A 19,314-nucleotide genomic window follows, 5' to 3' on the forward strand; every position below is an offset into this window, starting at 1 on the left:
TATTTGTCAATGTTGTTTTACTGTTCCGTGCGAATTATAATTGTCTTTATCATTATTCGCGATACCGCTCAGGTGGTTGTATGTTACTCCTCCATCTTGTGGACTTGGCTGTTACTATTCCTTTCTGCGGTGTTTTGGTGTGTTCTTTTCTTGTTGCCGGTGCTGTCGTGTTTGGCTCTGGAGACTGCATGTTTGCAGTTGTTTTATTTGAGGTGTTTGTTTCTGGCGTTATATTGTTTTCCGTGTCTGGTACCGTAACTGCTGTTAATGTTGTCCGCTGTTTGACAGCTTCAGGTGAGGGTCTGATATGGATCCTGTTTCGCCTGTATTGTTTTCCAGGTTCTGTCTCTACCAAGTAAGATCTTGGAGTATCAGCTTTTCCAATAACCTTGGCTGGACTCCATGTTCTCAACAACGGATCTTGTATATTCACTGCCCATTTAGCAGCTCCGGTAGTGTTTTTGCATGCTTGTTATAGTGTGTGCTCCCCGTAGTTTGTTTCCATCAGCTTCTGCCGAACCTCCTCTTGGTCCTGGGGAGGGTATATCTTTGCTAGTAGAGTTGTTTTGTATTTTCTACTATTTAGTAGTTCTGGCGATTTCGAGTCTGCTCTCAAAGGTGTCGATCTGATTGCCAAAAGGGCGAGGTCTTGGTCTTCTCCCGTCTCCTTGCTTTTCATGAGAGCTCTTTTGACTGTTTGGATCTGTCTTTCAATAAATCCGTGTCCCCTTGGGTAATGTGGGGATGAGGTAATTATTTTAAATCTGTATTTTCCAGCCAGTGCTCTGAATTTGCTGGAGGTGAATTGTGTCCCATTGTCGTAGATGACCTTCTCTGGGATGCCCTGTTCTGCGAATAAGTTTTTTGCAATTTTTGTGATTGTTGTGGCTCTTATGTCGTTTATCCTTCTGACAAAAGGAAATTTTGAGTAGTAGTCTGCTACTATGATGTACCACTCCTGGTTGCACAGGAACAGATCTGTTCCGACCGTGTGCCATGGTCTCGGGGGTACTTCCATTTGAATCATCTCCTCCTTCTGCTGTGTGTTTTGGTATTTCTGGCATATGCAGCATGTGGAGACCATTTGTTCTATGCTTTTGTACATGCCTATCCAGTACACAGCTGATCTGGCTCTTAGTTTACATTTCTCCATCCCCATATGGCCTTGGTGTATTAAGCGGAGAAGTTCCGTTTGCATTGTTTTTGGTATTATGATTCTTGAGCCAGCAAGGAGAACACCGTCCTCCACCGAGATGTTGTCTCTGATTGTCCAGTACTGTCAGATTTGGTTTTGGACCTGCTGGATCTTCTCCGGCCACCCCTGTATTACCTGTTGCATGAGTAGTAGCAACTCCTTCTTTACCAGTCTCCTCTTGAATTTGGCTAAGCTTTGTGGGGGTAATATTTCCGAGGTGGTGTATTTTTACTGTCAGGCCCTTCATCTCGTGTTTTTCATGTGGTGACAATCGAGACAATGCATCTGCCAGTGCCATTTCTTTTCCTGGCCGGTATTTTAATTCGAAGTCATAACTTTGGAGTCCTAACAGTAACCTTTGCAGTCTTGCTGGGGCCTTGCTTAGGTTTTTCTTGTAAATTCGAGTGGACGATGGTCACTCTCTACCTCGAATTTTCTTCCGTATAAGTAGGTGTGGAACTTTTCGCATCCGTATACCACTGCCAATAGCTCTCTTTCGATGTTTGCGTATCTTGTCTCTGCTGATGTCAGTGCCTTTGATGCGGAAGCTATTGGTTTTCCTTCCTGCACGAGGGCTGCCCCTAGCCCCCTGGTAGAGGCATCTACCTGTAGGGTGACAGGTTTTTTCGATCGTAATAAGACAGGCTGGTTTCTTTACATAATAATTCCTTTAGGTGTTTGAAGTTCCTCTCATGGGATTCTGACCATTGGTATTCGGTGTCTTTTAGTAATTCTCTTAGGTTCGCTGTGTAGTCTGACATGTTCGGGATGAAAGAGCTCATATACTGGACCAAGCCGAGGTAGCTTCTCAGCTCCTTCTTGTCGTTTGGAGGTTTCATCTCTGCTATCGCCTCGACCTTTTCGGGATTAGGCTTGACACCCTCCGGTGTGTAGATCATGCCAAAAAATTTGCATTTCGTACTTTTAACGATGCATTTCTCGGTGTTCAGCTTGATGCCAGTCGTTCTGGTGCACTCCATGGCCTCGTGCAAGTGCACGTCATGGTCTCTTTCATTTGTTCCGTAAACTTGGATGTCATCAGCGATTTCCAGTGGCTCCTTCACAGCCTTTGTATGTTTCATCGATCTTTTGTTGGCAAATGTCTTGGCTGACTTTCAACCCGAATGGCAGCCGCAGGAATTTATAATGCCCCAATGGTGTATTAAAAGTCGTCGGGTTAGTTGATTCTTCGTCCAGTTTTACATTCCAGTAGCCGTTTCTGGCATCCAGTTTGGAGAAGACTTTGGCTCCTGCCAGTGCTGGTGTGATTTATTCTAATGTTGGTGTGGGGTAGTGGTCCCGCTTTATTGCCTGGTTTAAGTCTTTTGGGGTCCAGACAGATTCTGAGCCGCCCATTCGGCTTTTTCTGTACCACAATCGAGTTTACCCAGTCTGTGGGTTCAGTGACCTTTGCGATTATTTCTTTCTCTTCCATTTCTTTTAGTTCGGTGTATAATTTTTCTTTTAGCTCGATGGGTATTTTTCTTGGAGCATGGATGACGGGTTTTACCTCTGGATCTATTGTTATCTGGTACTTGAACTCCCCGAAGCAGCCTACAGTGTCATCAAAGCGCTCTGGATACATGTCCATCAAATGTTTCGTGTCCATGATTTGTGGACGATTTTCCAGTGGGGTGTTGCTGTTGACTTTGTGATGTTTTTGTTCGTGGTTTACCGAGATTAACCCCAGCTTCTCGCAGCTGTTTAATCCCAGGATCGCCGGTCCCTCGGAGTCGGTCACATAGAACATGCAGTTGATGTTTCTGCTTTTGTGTGTTCCTTTTTATATAGGTTGTTCCGAGTTGTCTGATCTCACTCCCCCCATACGCTGTCAGCATGACGTTGTTTGCTTTTAAACACCCTCTTTTCGGGTATCTATCTTCGCCCAAGTTTTCGGGGAAGATCATCCAGTATAGTCTCAGTGGAAGGATGTTGCTCTGAGCTCCTGTGTCCAACTTTACTTTTAGATTGACGGTTGTGGGCTGTCCTTCGATCCTCTTTTTAATCTGGATGATGGTGTGCCATTCTTTCTTTGGGGTGCATTCCGCTCTGGATGTTTCGTGTAAGAGAACCTTTCTGGTTTCAATGTTCAGAGCTTTGTCGTACCCGCAGTCTTCGTCATCTTGCTCACCCATGGTATGGATTTTGTTTTTCTTTTGGTTCTGTTGTCCGCCTCTGCTTTTGGTGTGTAGCCCCTCTCTTTTAGCTCTGCACATCTTTTGCTAGGGGTTTGCTTTACCACACGTGTTGCAGCTTGTTCCATACGCTGGGCATTTTCTTCTGTCTGTGTAGTCGTGTTGTCTTCCGCAGTTTCTACACATATTCTTCCCGCTGTCATATACTTGTTTTTGTGTGCTGTGCTTTTCGCGCACTGCATCTATTCTGTGATCCGGTTCGGGAGTTGTCCGCACTTCAGCCGTATGAGTATTTAGCATTTTCATCTGTTGTTTTGTGGCTTCGTGAGCCCTCGCTGTATCTATGGCTTCTGATTTTCCGAGCTTTTCTTTTCCTATTCTTTTTGCACTTCTGTATGGGCCGAGCCCCATATTAATTGGCCTACCAGCCTTCTAGTTCCGTAAACTTGCATTTGCTGGCTTCGTTTTTTTAATCTCGTCAGGAAATTGTCAGCCGTTTCACCAGGTTCCTGTCTTAAGCTTTGGAATTTATACCTGTGTATGCGGTGGTTTGATTTAGGCTCGAGATGGTTACTGAACTTTTCATAAATCTCCGTAGGGTTCGTTTTATCCTCTTCGGATAAACTCCAGCTGTTATAGAGATCTAAGCCTTTTTCTCCCGCCTGTAATGATCAGTAACCTGTCATTCTGGAATGGTACACTAGGTGGTGCTGTATGTATATAAGAGTGGGCTACCCACGATGCACTATGCTACCCACAAGGCAGCAGTCAAGATGGAGGCCTCTACAGATACTGTACCTAGTCCACATGTGCTCAATAAAGTGTCTAGCAAAAGCTAGCTGTTCTTAATAAAAACGACTAGTTATTAATGAACATAACATGGTACCAGGATTGGTAAGATCTGCTGAATATTGTGCAACGCGACATGGCGAATTTGAAGCCACCAGAGCGTTTGAAACTCGCAGGAAATGTCGACTATAATTGGCAGACTTTTAAACAACAATTCGAACTCTACATTGCTGCCATCGGGTACGGTACGAAGCCAGACGCAAGGAAAATAGCGTTGCTGCTCACGGTTGCAGGCCCACAGGCGATAGAGGTATTTAATACATTTGTATTTAATCCAGAGGAGAACAGAGAAAAATTAGACGATGTGCTAAAGAAGTTTGATACACATTGTTCTCCCAAAAAGAATGAAACCTATGAGAGGTACATCTTCTGTTCTCGGACACAGCAGCAAAATGAGACTTTTGATAGCTTTTTGACTGATCTGTAACTGAAAGCACAGACATGTAATTTCTCTGAGCTGAAAGCATCCATGATTTGTGACCAGATTGTGTTTGGTATTCATGATAAAGTCAGGGAACGCCTGTTGAGAGAAACCGAACTAACATTGGAAATTGCTGTGAAAATATGCCAAGCTAGCGAGCTAGCTCAAAAGCATGCCAAGACTTTCAGTGAAATCAATGATGATGCGATTGCAGTAAGTGCTGCTGTCGGTGCTGTGTCCTACAAGGGGAAGAAAGATGGGCAGAACAGAAGTGAAAAGCAATCGGAGGAAGGAATTTTTAATTGTAAACGCTGTGGTTACCAACACCAGTTAAAACAATGTCCAGCGTTTGGAAAAATGTGCACAAAATGTCATGGAAAGAATCACTTTGCCAAACAATGCTTTTCAAAAGTAAAAACTAAAAGGGCAACGAGTTAATGTAATTGAGGACACTGATTTAAGTGAGACATTTTTTGTAGGAATGGTGTCATGTGACAATATAGAAAAGAATACAGAAAATGTGCAGCCCTCAGATATGGACAATGCTGAACATAAAGTTAATGCAGTAAAAGAGGACAAATGGATGATCCCACTGCAGATAAATGGAGCATTAGTTACATTGAAACTGGACACTGGGGCAAAAGCAAACTTAATCAGTATGAGTGACATTAAAAACATGAAAGAAAAGCCCAAAATACAGAAAGTCAGCACTACTGAAGAACAATAATGGTCAGAAAATAGATAGCTTAGGTGTATGCAGACTTAGTGACAGTCAAAGACAAAGTGCATCATCTCATGTTTTCTGTTGTGGCTGAAGGACTTGATTCACTACTAGGTGACAAAGCTTGTGAAGACCTAGAACTGGTCAAGAGCGTCTACCGTATAAACTGTGCCATAAGCAGACCAGATGACTCGGTGGATTCTGTAGTAAATAATTTCCAGGATGTGTTCAAAGGATTTGGAGTTCTACCATTCATTTACAAGATCCAGCTAAAGGAGGATGCTCAGCCAGTGGTACATGCTCCACGAAGAGTTCCAGCACCCCTGCGTGACCGGCTCAAGAAAGAACTGGATAGAATGACCACACTAGGAGTCATCAGGAAAGTCAAAGAGCCAACAGACTGGGTTAACTCCATGGTATGTGTAAAGAAAAAGAACAATGATCTAAGAATATGCATGGATCCAAAGGACTTAAATGCAAACATAAAACGTGAACACTACCAGATTCCCAAGCGAGAAGAAATCACCAATGAAATGTCAGGTGCCAGATACTTTACAAAGCTCGAAGCCTCAAGGATTTTGGCAACTAAAACTGGATGAAGAGAGCACCAAATACTGTACCTTCAACACACCATTTGGCAGGTATTGTTTCCTCAGAATGCCTTTCGGGATAATATCTGCATCTGAAATCTTTCATAGAGCGATGGAACACATAATTGAAGGTCTGGAAGGAGTTCGGGTCTATGTTGATGACATCATCATCTGGGGCTTGTGGAAGTGTAAATAAAATGGCCAACGAACTGGCTAACAAAATGGCTTCTCATAAGGAATGAATTGCGTAAGGTAATAATAGATGTTTTTCGTTTTGGAAAGGGAGCAAAAAAAAAGGGAACTTCAGCTTCGCAAAATGCAAGCATAGCAGAATTGGCAGTTTGTAAACTCAATAAGAAGGAAGAGGAACACCTGCTCTTTGACCTGTGGTTTAGTATTAAAGAACAATAAAGGTCACGAGGGCTTGACTGCTAGATGGAAGATTGAATCATTGCAGGATATGGTTAATTAGCTATTGTACGGCATCCAATCGCGATTCGGCACCTCAGAAAGGCATACGCTGTGGTTAGATAAGACAGGAACTTGTGGTTCAGATGGTTGGACTAAGTAGAGATAAGAAGTGGAATTGAAAGAATAGGCTTTGTTTAATGTAAGTTTTTTGAGAAATTAGTGTTGCTAAACCAATGATGTAATATCCACATATTATCTGGAACTTGTTTACTCCAATGTATAAATATGAGCCTTTTGTAAGCTTTCGTTGAAGTTGTGGTATCGACCTTTGATTATACTGCTCTTCCCTTGTGACAAGTAAAGAAAGTATGGTTTGCCAGTTACTGTGTGTCTGAGTCTTGCTCGCACTTCGACAGTATTTCTTGGAGGTCCCACCGAGATCGCTTACTACTTGACTGGGAGCGGACGCCAAGATTGTGACGTTCCGGGGAACGGTCCCTGACTGGCCAGGGAGTGTCTCTTGAACACTCAAAACCAGGAAGCCTTCCCCAGTAACAGGTACTATTGAGTCCCGCTCGTCGACAAGTGTACTGCGATCTGTGAGTAGACTCAGTTCGGGGTTCGGTTGACTTTAAGTAATCATTTTCTCTCATCAACTACAGTAATCATTTTCTCTTTTATCAACTACAGTAAAGAGAGGATCGGTTCTCGGAAAGTCGGACATCTGAAAATACTGGCACGTAGAGAGTAAGAGATACCGGTAAGGTTTAAGGGTTAAGACTGTCCGGACAGCAGAAGGTTAAGACTACTACCAAAGAAGGAGTAGCATAGTTGTAGGAAAACTGGCGGGTTGGACTCCTAAACTGGTTGGTGGGTTAAAATCCCTAAAAGTGGATGTGTAACGGGTTGAAGTCCCGATAGTGGGAAAACCGGCGGGTTGGAATCCCAAATAGAAGAAGGGAATGTGTGACTGGTTAGAGTCCCGGTAGGAAGAATAGGTTAAGGTGTAATAAATTGATGTTATAAGTACTTAAATTCATGTTTATTGTTTGTGGTGGTCTCTCAATTTCGAACCTTGTCGCGGTCAGTCAACTGAGCCCGATCGGACAAGGAGAGTGTTAAATCTCTAACGCCTAGCCTCAGGCCGGTTATTAAGAGGGCAAATGCCCCACGTGAAGGCCAGGACCACGAAGTAGGCGTCAAGACCCTGAGACACTCTGAGCGGCAAAGGTTGGAGATTCTGTGACACTGGTTCGATGTTGATAAAGACCACTAGGATTGTCTCGTAATGTTTGTTAATTGTTATGTCTAATTTTGTCAATTCTCATAATATTGATGAAGTGTTGCGACAACTGTTCGGATTGTTAATTATAATCCTCATATTGTGGTGTATAATTTTATGCTACGAAATCAAAGTATTGTTAAAGTAAGAAAGACAACAGACCCCGAGGAAGTACCCCTGTTAACAGTTACGTAGAGGGAAATGGGTAGTCAATCAAGTAAGACGCCAGAAAAAGGCACTCCAGCCTGTTTTATGTTGAAAAATTGTGGTCAATCTTCCATCGACCATATGGAAAATTGGACTAATTGGACTAAAAATAAAGTAAGACCCTTTCCGCCAGACGGCTCCTTTAATTTAGATAGGATTATTACTTGTCTTGAAGAGTGTCTTCTTGATAGAGATCCAGGTAGAAGGGGAAAGAAGAAAGTTAATTGGTCAGCATTTGGCGATTGGAAAAGGGAAGCCGAAAGGAGAAAACAGTTAAGTACTGAGGCTAGTGAAAGAGGGAACCAGAAAAAGAGATCAAAAGTGTAAGATCTGTGTTCTTTAAGGTATGATGTTTCCCAATAACTACACGGAGGCTGTAACTTAACAATAAACAGGTGTTTACTGGAGGAGGGTAGTCTCAAGACTGGGGGTACAGAGGCATGCACAAAGCTTATATACAGGTGTGGTCACTGCCGGTACTACAGTATACAGGAGCTGTAAAAGTAGTTCTCTCTTAAAGGTACATACACAACAATGCCTCCCCTTTTTAGATTAGCAGTACCCATAATATTCAAATAACAATTAACACTTTAACATGCACATTAAACAGAAATAGTCCATTTATAGATTCAGTCTTTGGGGCGGCGTCCTGACCCTTTCTGGATAACTCCTTTCCTGAGGTTCTTGTTCTTGGTGCGGAGGCGATTCTGGCTCCCTTTCGTCGGTTAGTTCATCCGTTTCCACTGCTACTGTTTCGGAGGTATATGCTACCGGTATGTCGGGTTCATCCCCAGGTACGCGAGACATGGGGTTGACTCGTTCCTGTGATGCTAAGATCTGGTCAACGTGGCGTCTCTCAATGTTCTCCCCGACATCCACTGTGTACATTAAGGGCCCCTGCCGTGTGCATATCGTTCCGGGTTGCCATTTCTCAGTTCGGTAGTCACGGGCCAAGACTGGTTGGCCTACATTGAAGCTCCTTGTCGGCTTCTCATTCATGTGCTGGAATTGTTTATCCTCAACATTCCTTCGCACATTTGGCCTGAGCAAATCCAGACGAGATCTCAACCTTCGGTTAAAGAACATCATGGCCGGGGTCTGGTTGGTAACTGCATGTGTCGCATTTCTGTAGGCTAACAGGAAATTGTCCACCTTATGCTGTAATGGAATTTCATCATCGCACATGGCCTTTATCGCCTTTGTAAAGGTTGGTACGAACCTCTCAGCCAATCCATTTGTGGCTGGATGATACGGGGCGGATGTGTAATGCCTTACCCCTTTCCTTTTCATAAATTTTCAAAACTCTTCGGACACAAACTGTGGTCCATTATCAGAGCAAATCTGCTCTGGCAAGCCGTTCCTGGCAAATATGGTCCGTAGGACTGCAATCGTTTTCTCTGTCGTGGTTGAGGACATCTTTATCACCTCAGGCCATTTCAAGTGAGCATCCACTGCTATTAAGAACATTGAGTCCATGAATGGACCAGCAAAATCAATATGCACCCGTTGCCATGGAGAGGAGGGCCACTCCCATGGGTGTAGAGGGGCATGTGGTGGTGCATTTTGGACCTTCTGGCATCCTGAGCAGCTCTTGGTTAGGTCCTCGATTTGTTGATTGATCCCCGGCCACCACACAAGCCCCAGCAAGGCATTTCATTTCCACCCCTCCCAGATGACCTTCGTGAAGCTCATTTAGCACTCTCTCCCTTAACTTGGGTGGAATTACGACTCGGGATCCACACATCACTGTCCCCTGGCATATTGACAGCTGTTCTCTTCTGGATGAGAATGCTGGCAACAGTGAGTCGCCATGTGTTGGCCATCCCCTCACCGTCAAATCATATACCCGAGACAGTATCGGATCATTGCGGGTCTCCTTCTCTATATCCGCGTAGTTACTGGCAATCGTTCAATTATTGACGAATAAAATATCTCGATAGGGTCCACTGCTGGTGCTTCCTCCACAGTAGGCAGTGGCAGGCGTGATAGCCCATCAGCGTTTCCATGCTGTTTCGTGCCTTTATATTCTATTTCATATTGGTGCGCCCCTAGAAAAAGGGACCATCTTTGTAACCGTTGTGCAGTCATCACCGAAACGCCCTTCTTTGGATTAAAGATGGAGACAAGTGGTTGGTGGTCAGTCAGCAAGGTGAACTTCTGCCCATGCAGATAGTGGTTGAATTTTCCCACTCCCCACACCAGGCTGAGGGCCTCCCTGTCAATCTGGGCGTAGTTGCGCTCGGCTGAGGTTAGTGACCGAGACGCAAAGGCTACTGGCCTCTCCAACCCATCCGGGAATTTGTGCGACAGCACCGTTCCAATACCATAGGGTGATGCATCACATGCCAAACGAATTGGTAGTGCTGGGTTGAAATGGGCCAACACCTCTTTTGATGTGATCAATTCTTTGCACTTCTGGAAAGCTCGTTTACATTCGTCATTCCACTTCCATGGTACCCCCGTTTGCAGCAGGGTGTTCAGTGGGTGTAATACTGTAGACAAATTTGGTAAGAACTTATGGTAGTAGTTCACCAGCCCGAGGAACGACCTCAGCTGTGACACATTTTGCGGTGCTGGAGCCTTGACTACTGCCTCAATCTTCTCTGGGGACTTATGTAACCCCTCTTTATCGATAACGTGGCCACAATACGAGATCTGTTTTCTAAAAAACTCGCATTTGGGGCGGTTAGCTCGGAGCCCATATTCCTGCAATCTAGTGAGCACCTGCTCCAGGTTGGCAAGGTGATCACTGTCATTTTCGCCCGTGACCAGGATGTCATCCAAATAACACTGGGTCCCTGGGATCCCTTGCAGGACTTGTTCCATTGCCCTCTGCCAAATAGCCGGAGCTGATGCTACCCCGAATACCAGCCAGTTGTATTGGTAGAGACCTTTATGGGTGTTGATTGTGAGGTATTTTTTTGATGCTTCTTCTACCTCCATTTGCAGATACGCCTGGGCCAGATCAATCTTAGTGAAGCGTTTCCCTCCAGATAGCGAGGCGAAAATATCTTCAATCCGCGGAAGTGGATATTGTATGGTGTGAAGGATCGGGTTCACTGTTACCTTAAAGTCCCCACAGATGCGAACCTTCCTTGGTTCCCCAGGCATGCTGCTCAACGACTTTTTCATCACAGGGACGATGGGTGTAGCCCACTCGCTCCAGTCTACCTTGGACAGTACACCTGAACGTTCCAGACTCTCCAGCTCTGCTTCGACGGCTGGGCGGATCGCATAAGGTACCAGTCTGGCCTTAAAACATTTTGGGCTTGCGTTTTCTTCAATTTTAATCGTCGCCTTTTAGTGTTCCGAGTCCTTGCTGGAACACTTCTTTCGCATCAGTTAGGATCTTTGACAGTCGCCCAGGTGTGATGTCGTCATCCTTTTTTGTCAGCCACAGTCAGCGCCTGTATGGAATGCCAATCCAGTTGTATTTTCCGGATCCATTCACGTCCTAGTAATGGTGGTCCTCCATCTTGCAATACATACAGGTCTAGTTTTGGTGTTTCCTTACCGTTATAAATAACGGTCACCCTTATTTTTCCTTTGGGGTAGACTTTTTGCCCCGTGTACGTCTTCACAATAATTTTTGTGTCTCTCAAGGGTATGTGTGAGAATAGCCGCTCGTAGTCCCGTCGGTTTATGACTGTTAGGGCTGATCCTGTGTCCAATTCCATCTTTACCTGGACTCCTGCTATCTTGAGAGTGACCCAAATGGTTCGGTGATCCTCCGTTGTGATCACATTAAATAGTTTCAGACAACTCAGTTCCCTGCTTTCGGAGTCGTTCTCCCTCTTTTGTTCGTCTGAACTATTCTCTGTCATCTTATGTACCTTCTTGTACTTTTCTTTGGTAGGTTTCTTATTGCTGGTTTTCTTTCCCGACCTGCAGACTCTTGCTATGTGTCCTACTTTTCCACACACTGTGCACACTTTGTCTTTGAACCAGCAATCATTCTGGTCGTGTGTTGTTCTGCCGCAGCGATAGCACTTCTCTGTTCTATATGACATTTCGTTTGTGCCATATTCTTGCAGTCTCTGTTGTATCTCTGCAGCGCCCCATGCTGCTGCTTCATATGATACCGCAATGCTGAAAGCCTTTTCCAGCGTAAGGTCCTTTTCAGATAAAAGCCGTTTCTGGGTTCCTTCACTTTGAAGCCCACACACAAACTTGTCCCTTAAGGTATCTGCCAGTCCCGCTCCAAACTGGCATTGTTTCGATAGTTTACGCAGTTCTGTTAAATAATCAGCATTGCTTTCATCCTTATGCTGGTTCCGTTTGTGAAACTTGAATCTTTCTGCTATCAGCAGCGGTGTGGGGTTTAAATGTTCCTGTAGTATCGTTACTATGTCTTCAAAACTCTTTTCCATTGGCTTCGTTGGGGTTACTAGATTTTGTAATAACCCATACGTCTTTGCACCCATTAAATTTAACAATACCGACGCTTTCTTGTCATCTGACACCTCATTTGCCTTGCTGTATACCTCTATTCGTTCAACATATGTAGTCCAATCTTCGACTTCATTGTCAAACGCGGTGATACTGCCACTCTTCGGCATTTTGGGTGTGGTTTAAATTGGCGTCTCCCAATGGCTTAAAATGGCATCTCCCGCGCTTTCCTTCCTCCCCCGCTGCTGCCAACGCCGCTCCCGGCGGTTCTCGTGGCAATGGCGGCGCCCTGTAGGTTTCGTGTGCTTCTCCTGCGCTGCTGCCAACGCCGCTCTCGGCGGTCCTTGTGCCAATGGCGGCGCCTCGCGGGTTTCTGCGCGTCTCTCTCTCCCTCTCTTCGACGCTGCTCGGCCCCTGAACACCGGCTGCGCCCTGTGCGCTCTGCCCTCTCTCTCTCCCCCCTGTCGACGCTGCTCAGCCCTTTGCTGTGCCGCTCAGTCGGGCTCTAGCCCGCCGTTGTCCGGGAAGGGTCTGCGCACTACCTGTTGCCAGCCCGTTTCGCTGGACGACCTCGACTGGAAAGCCAAGCCTGGCTCTCGACAGCCTCCCCCGCAATTCTCGAGTCTCTGCTGGATGACTGGGCGGTTGCCCGTGGTCGACGCCCGAGTCTCTGGCCTTGACCTCCAATCCACTGATCTCCAGGAACGAATCCCCGGGAGGTGATGCAGAGTTGCAGGTAGGTTCGAACTTGCCTCGTCGTCAATGTGGCTCACAGTGGGACTGATCTGTACAGATTACTACTCAGTGCTATATACAGGTGTGGTCACTGCCGGTACTGCAGTATACGTGAGCTGTAAAACACAGTTCCCCCCTTAAAGGTATATACATTACATACTCCCCGCACAAATTAATGACTGGGAGAGTCATGCGAACTCCCACCCATGTACTAGCCCCGATGCTCACTGAGGGTCAGCTCCGAGAGGTAAATCGGGACAAGTTTGCCCGGACCCTTTTGGAGCGCCTGAAACAGATTTATGGGCAAACGGCTGGGAACATGGGGAGGCAACATCAGGGCAACCGATTGCTGCTCGAACCCCGGAAAACACAGGAGTGGGAAGTTGGAGATCAGGTCATGGTGAGAAACTATGCCCAAGTAGGGAGTTTAGAACCACTGTACATGGGGCCCTACAGCATTGTAGACAAAGCCAGCCCCATGGTATATGCAGTGAAGTTGCCCATGCGCACTAAATGGTTTCAGATCAATCAGTGCAAACTGTTTAAACCGGGTGCAAAGGAACCGGTAACTGAAGCCAGGTCTGAGAGTAAAGATCTTCAGCCTGAGGCGTGCAAAAAGTCACAGACCCCACAGGCTGGAACTGTAGCCTGCTTGGAAGGAGAAACTGTCCCGCCCACCTGGGGGGAGGTTTCCCCTTTTGGCCTGGGACTCTGACGAGGAGGAGCCCAAAGATCAAGGCCCTCCCCCTGATCCGAACGCCATCGGGGAAGAGCCCAAACAGCTAGGCCACGCCCTAGATACGATTCTGGAGGAGGTGGAGTCGGAGGACGGAGATCCCACCCTCGACTCAAGCTTAGGGGAGGTAGAAGTTGGGGGCGGGGTGAGTCGTCGTCTGCCACAGACCCAAATCCCAAAGGGGCGGAGCCTGAGGAAAGGAAGCCGGCAGCCGTGGGGGAGCCACGGGCTGTGAGAGCTAAGGTCCCACCCAAAGGTCTGCTCGCTACGGGAGCCTCACCAAAGGTACCCCCTCGCAGGTCGTCTCGGACGCCCCAGCCTAGAAAGTTTTGGCCCAGTTCCCCCACCTTCATTAAACGCCGATTTGGGAAACCCCTGGTAAAACGTAGTCCTCAGGTGACAGAAAAAGGCTGCGAGGAATCCAAACCACAGGTCACTGCAGCCCCGCCACAGGCAGCGGTGAGCTGCAACCCAAACAGGGATTAGGCAAGCCGCCCGGGGACGGGCGGCGCAGTACATAGTTAAGTTTAAGTTTAAGTAAGTTTAAGGTGTGTATATATTAAAGTGATTAGAGTTATAAGTAGTTTGAATCTGCCCAGTATGTGTGTTTGTTGGGTCGAGGTCGAAAGACCCGATCATGCCTTCACCTAAGCCAGAATCTCTCGGGAGCCTGGCGGCATTGATTAATTTGTTGCAGGAACCAGGGGAAAGATGAGTAAGATCCTTGTCGTGGCCATGATAATCGGGTACGGTGTGGCCTATCGGGGCCGCACTAAGGACTCCACTGTTTATGGGTGCTCTGGCAACAGTGGCCCCATCGCGATCGATGGAACCGGCCCACGGGACGCTGAAGAGACTGCCGCCTACTTCCATGAAGGGAGATGGCCAGGCTGGCTGGGGTCGAACTCTACTGAATACTCCAGCCAGTCCGGGTTCGCCTACAAAGAGACTTCTTTGATGTGCCCAAGGGTGCGGATCATTGCACCCCGAATCAGCGTCACCGTTGGGAAAAAGATTTGCCTTATGTGCACCGGACACGTTCCTTTGAACAGATGGTGGTGGCTGCGCAAAGTGAGCCACACCATGAAGAACTCTACGGTCGAGTGGGAGAGACTGGGTAACAATACCCATCGGACTATTACGGGGACTCATGGGGGATTGAGTGTCTGTTGGGACAAATGGTGGGAACCAGATGAGGGGATCTGCATGTGGGGTTCAGAACGCGCTTGCCCCGCAGGCGTCTCCATTTTTTTCCAAAGGCAGTGGCAGGATGCTGGACAAGGGATGAGGTGGGACGTCAGCACATGGGCGTGCGGAGTCCCATACTCTCAGATCCCAGTGAATGCCACTGAGCTCATCACCCGCCCCCGCAAGCCCCTACCCACGATTCCGGTAGCCAAAGCCCGCAAGGAACGGTGCCCTACCACTACCAAGGGACCCGTGAATGGATTGGTATTAGTGCCCACAGGTCAGGTACTATACCAAGGGGTGTACTACGCGGTAGCTTCGGTGATTTTAAACCTCACCGAGGTGCGATTGCCAGAATGGTGCCCCAGAGAATGGGAACAATTATACCAGGTCCTGTTAGCAAACATGTTTAGACAGTTTTATGAATTCGACTTTGCCGATGTCGACAGAGCCGAATTGTACACCACACCACATGAGGTCTTGGACAGGACAGGGCGACAAAGAAGGGATGCTGTAAATGATATTTTTACCGCCTTTAACACGGACTTCCGTCATCAACACTCTGGATGACGTGGAGCTGCACAACCAGATCAATGGTTTGAAAACACAGTTAAGAAAGATACTGACTGACGAAAATAGGGTAGTGGGTTCTGAGTTACATGAGGACCAGGCCATGACACTACACTTAAGAGATAATAGCTGAGCTGGAGAAACACGGTAAAACGGTAAATGCTCTCATCAGGGAGGATCGGAATGCATCAGATCAGGCTGCGCAGAACGAAGCTTGTGTGTTGTATGGGGCGTGGTTACTGGGCGAGGGCCGCAGTAATCTGGAGGATTTAAAACCAGGTTTAGTCCCCTCCTGGATAAGCAACAAGCACCTCGCAGCCCTCCAACCTTTTGAGAAGGCATTGAGTCCGTGTCAGCTCAGACTAGCTTCAGAAGCCTACCCAGTCCCAGTGGACGGTTTAATCACACCATTATGGGTATAGTGGTAAGAATGCCGGTGATGGGAAAGACAGCTAAACCTGCCCCGGTATACAGGGTGGAGAACATTGGAGTCATTCAGGGGGGTGCACACATTCGCTACACAACGGTCCCACCGTACGTCATTAGATGGGAGCATGCAATGACGGGTACCGACCTCTCGGGGTGCCGGAGCCGGGGAGCACACATCATCCTGTGTCCCCAGCACTTGAATGCCTATTCAAAACCACAGTGCGGGTTCAGAGCTGCTGGCGCGAAGCCTATAAATTGCACCATGGAGGCAATGGCACAAGGCCATGTGCCCCCGCAGGTGCCATATATAGGAGGTGGGACATACTGTGTCACCACTGCAGCGCCCCACTACCAACATGGACAGCACGACTGGTGAGTGACCGCAGTTTCTGTTTCAAACCCAAGGCAGAAGTTCAAGTGGCCCAAGAGCGAATTGTCCCCATTCCTGAACCTTCCACTGTTCACATCACTGTTAAAGAGAATTTCACCGATCTGCAATGATTTGTTGCACATTTTGGCTATATCATTCCCCCTCTCCCTGAACACCTCACTAAGGTATTAAAAGCCGTTGTTGTTTCACAGAAACATTTTTAAACACTGGAGCAGAAGACTTTAGAGATACGGGCAGACATATTGGACATAGTGACCCCACTGTGGTGGGACCTGTTCACTACTATAGAAGTCCCTTCTTGGATTAGGATAGCCTCTCATATCCTAGTAGTGTGTCAGATTTTTATTATAGTTTATTTACTGTTTGTACACTGTAAAAAGGTCAAACATTCGCGAAAGTATGTGAACAGAGGGGAATGGAGGGAGCATAATGTGCGGGTAGAAGAAGAGACACCCGTTTAGATTTTTGCTGCTCTGTACAAAGTTAAAGTTTTCCCTCCCTCCTCTGTATTTGATATGTATTCATGTGCATTTGATTTTCGTGTGTGTAGTTTATTTTTATTATTGAAATTTATTAGATGTGTTATTATTAAAAGATGATGTGTATGAACCAGGTGATGTAGGGGTATTAGGCTCCCTCCACGCCTGGAAGTAAGTTGTCAGCTTTTAACTCCAAGTTATTGCCATCTATAGATACTTAATGTACACTAGGTTTTCTGAAATGGGAAATGCATGTGTCGTGGGGTCATAGATAGGTAAATACAGGGGATGGTTTGATTATGGAAAGTCAGAAAATTTGGCTCACCCAGAATTAGGATACTTCAAGCAAGTTACAGTATCATCAGGGGGGAGTGTAGGATTCACAAAATTGAACTTTATATTAAAAGGGGTCGAATGGCAGAAGAGGCCATGATTTTTTTAAGACTGTTTTAAAAGAAGCCCAGCAAAGGGGCATACAAAATGGCCACCAGACCCTGTGACCAACTTATTGGGACACTTTAAAATGGCTCCTGCAGTCCTCAGACAGCTTTGTGGATTCAACCCACAGTAAGTTCTGGAAGCTGTTTCTGAGAAAACGAAAACCAGACTTCAACACATATACATATAGATTGGATACAGATCCAAACAGATCGGCCTGTAGATAAAGGCCATCTAACTGTTTACCCAGACAAAAGGGTACAGTTTCATATTCATGAGGAACGCATCAAAGACCGTTCAAGGTATCAAAAAGACATTAAGACATTACCAGGTCTTTCTAGACCAGAGATGGCCTGTTACCGGCCATCCCAGAACAGTCTAAAATATAATGGCCTAGAAATTGGGTTGGGGCGCCAAAGTGGTGCAAAAGTCGGCGGAGCGCAGGATTTAGCGCAGCGATCGGAGTGATACCGATCGTCAGATATTCAGTTTCAGTGCCGCTCGAGGGACACGGGGCGAGGTTCGAGGCGCTCCGCATCCCTCTTAGGGTGCTGAAACTGATTATCGCAGCGCACCGTGCCGCAGCGCCACATGCTGTGGCACGGCACGCTGCGGTACTGCAGGCCTTCCTCCCACTGTTAACGGGGAGGTGCCTGCAACAGCACGAGCCCCGATTGCGAGTGCCGGCAAATGAGCCCGGCACCAAGGAGAAGTGCCGGGCTCTCGGGGAAACAGCCGGCAATGCTGCGGGGTGGGGGGTGCTGGCAGGCGGCCACCGAAATAGCGGCCGCCCCGCACCTCCACCTTAACTTGCGCCGCTGCCGGCACAGTAAGGCCCCGTGAGCCAGGCGCGGGTAGCGAGCGGCAGAACTGCGGTGTTCGCTACCAAATATCATGAACGGGGCATGAATGGGGCGCTGCGCACACCGATGACGTCATCGGTGGCGGTGCAGCGCAAATGCCTAACGTCACCATTAGCGCCCCTACTGAATATCGCCGCAGACGCAGCCAGTGGCGCTACAGCCACTGACTGCCTCTTTAGGCGCTAACAGGTGGCGCTACTCACCCAATTTCTCCCCCAATAACTCCCCGTTGTGAACCAAGCCTGCCAAAAGTTAAACTAAGACTAACCTTGATTTGGCGCGAGATAAGGGCTTCTCCTGAGAAGTATAATTGGGGGACACCTGGGTATGAGTTTAGGCGTGTATGCAGTTTTATGCAGAGAGCTTATCAGCTTTGGGAGCTTTGCAGAGAGATGCTGCTTGGAAGAAATCAGCGTGGCTCCATCGTCGGGGAGGAAGAAGAAGAAAACCAGGCAGCCATCAAGAAGGTAGTTCTAAGTCCGCACCCCGTCCTGGAGTGACCGTCGGGAGGTCACCGACCAACCCCGAATCGGGGGAAGAGACAAATAAAACCTACAGAAGAAAGCTATAGGAAAATGAGGGCCAGCCCGAGGCTCCTCTGACCGGGGTTGAGCAGACGATCCCCAACCCCGCCGACATCCAGGCCAGCCGGTGTCCAGCCGTCCCCGACCTCCACCTCAGGAGAGAGGTGTGGCGCAGCTCACTGGGGCTCCACGCACCGTGTGGAGACAGGACGCCTGAAAGGGTCAAAATGCAAGACTTCAAAACCTTACACTTTTCCATTTGGACTGGTGAGCATGTTTCTGGCCCTTCATAATCAGATCTAGATAGGTTTAAGGGGGTGGACAGTTAAAGGGGACAATTAACATGAGTTGTTGTCCCTCAATGTTCCGTGTGTTTCCCCATTTCATGATCTTTGTAATGTGTAATATGCCTGTACCTGTTTTAGTTAGCAATGTACTGTTCTGATTTGTTTTTCCCTCCCATGTACTCTCTTATTTTGCTTGCATTTGATTTGTTTGTTTTCCATTTGCAATAAAATTTCATTTCGCTTCATTCAACTTGGTCTATCAGAGTTTTCTCTGCATTGTAGTTCCTGCACCTAAGTCCAGTGTCCAGAATCTAAGGGGTGAGTGGGTCGAACCATTCAAAGTTTTACTGTGCAAAAGAGAGGGAGAGAGAGAGGTCTCTAGAGAGAGAAACCTCTGCGATCCCAGGAGGACGAAACCCCTTACAGTAATATTGGTGGTTGTTGGTTTCTGTAGGCCTTTGGTTGCCGCAATCT

General features: G+C 47.2%; 1 protein-coding gene across 1 annotated transcript in view; it reads left to right on the forward strand.

The window, feature by feature from the left end:
• The window catches only part of LOC147111951 (uncharacterized), a 60,885-nt gene extending 41,795 nt beyond the window's left edge, over window positions 1-19,090 (forward strand). The window contains exons 2-3 of the mRNA XM_085999367.1: window positions 7,013-7,082; window positions 14,369-19,090. Coding sequence (XP_085855493.1) covers window positions 14,383-15,429 — 1,047 coding nt within the window. The 5' untranslated portion in view covers window positions 7,013-7,082; window positions 14,369-14,382 and the 3' untranslated portion in view covers window positions 15,430-19,090. The remainder of the gene's footprint in view (window positions 1-7,012; window positions 7,083-14,368) is intronic.
• Window positions 19,091-19,314: the final 224 nt, after the last annotated feature.

The sequence above is a fragment of the Somniosus microcephalus genome, chromosome 10 (assembly GCF_052327205.1).
Source record: "Somniosus microcephalus isolate GS21.2 chromosome 10, FLI_Smic_1.0, whole genome shotgun sequence".
Lineage (NCBI taxonomy): Eukaryota > Metazoa > Chordata > Chondrichthyes > Squaliformes > Somniosidae > Somniosus > Somniosus microcephalus.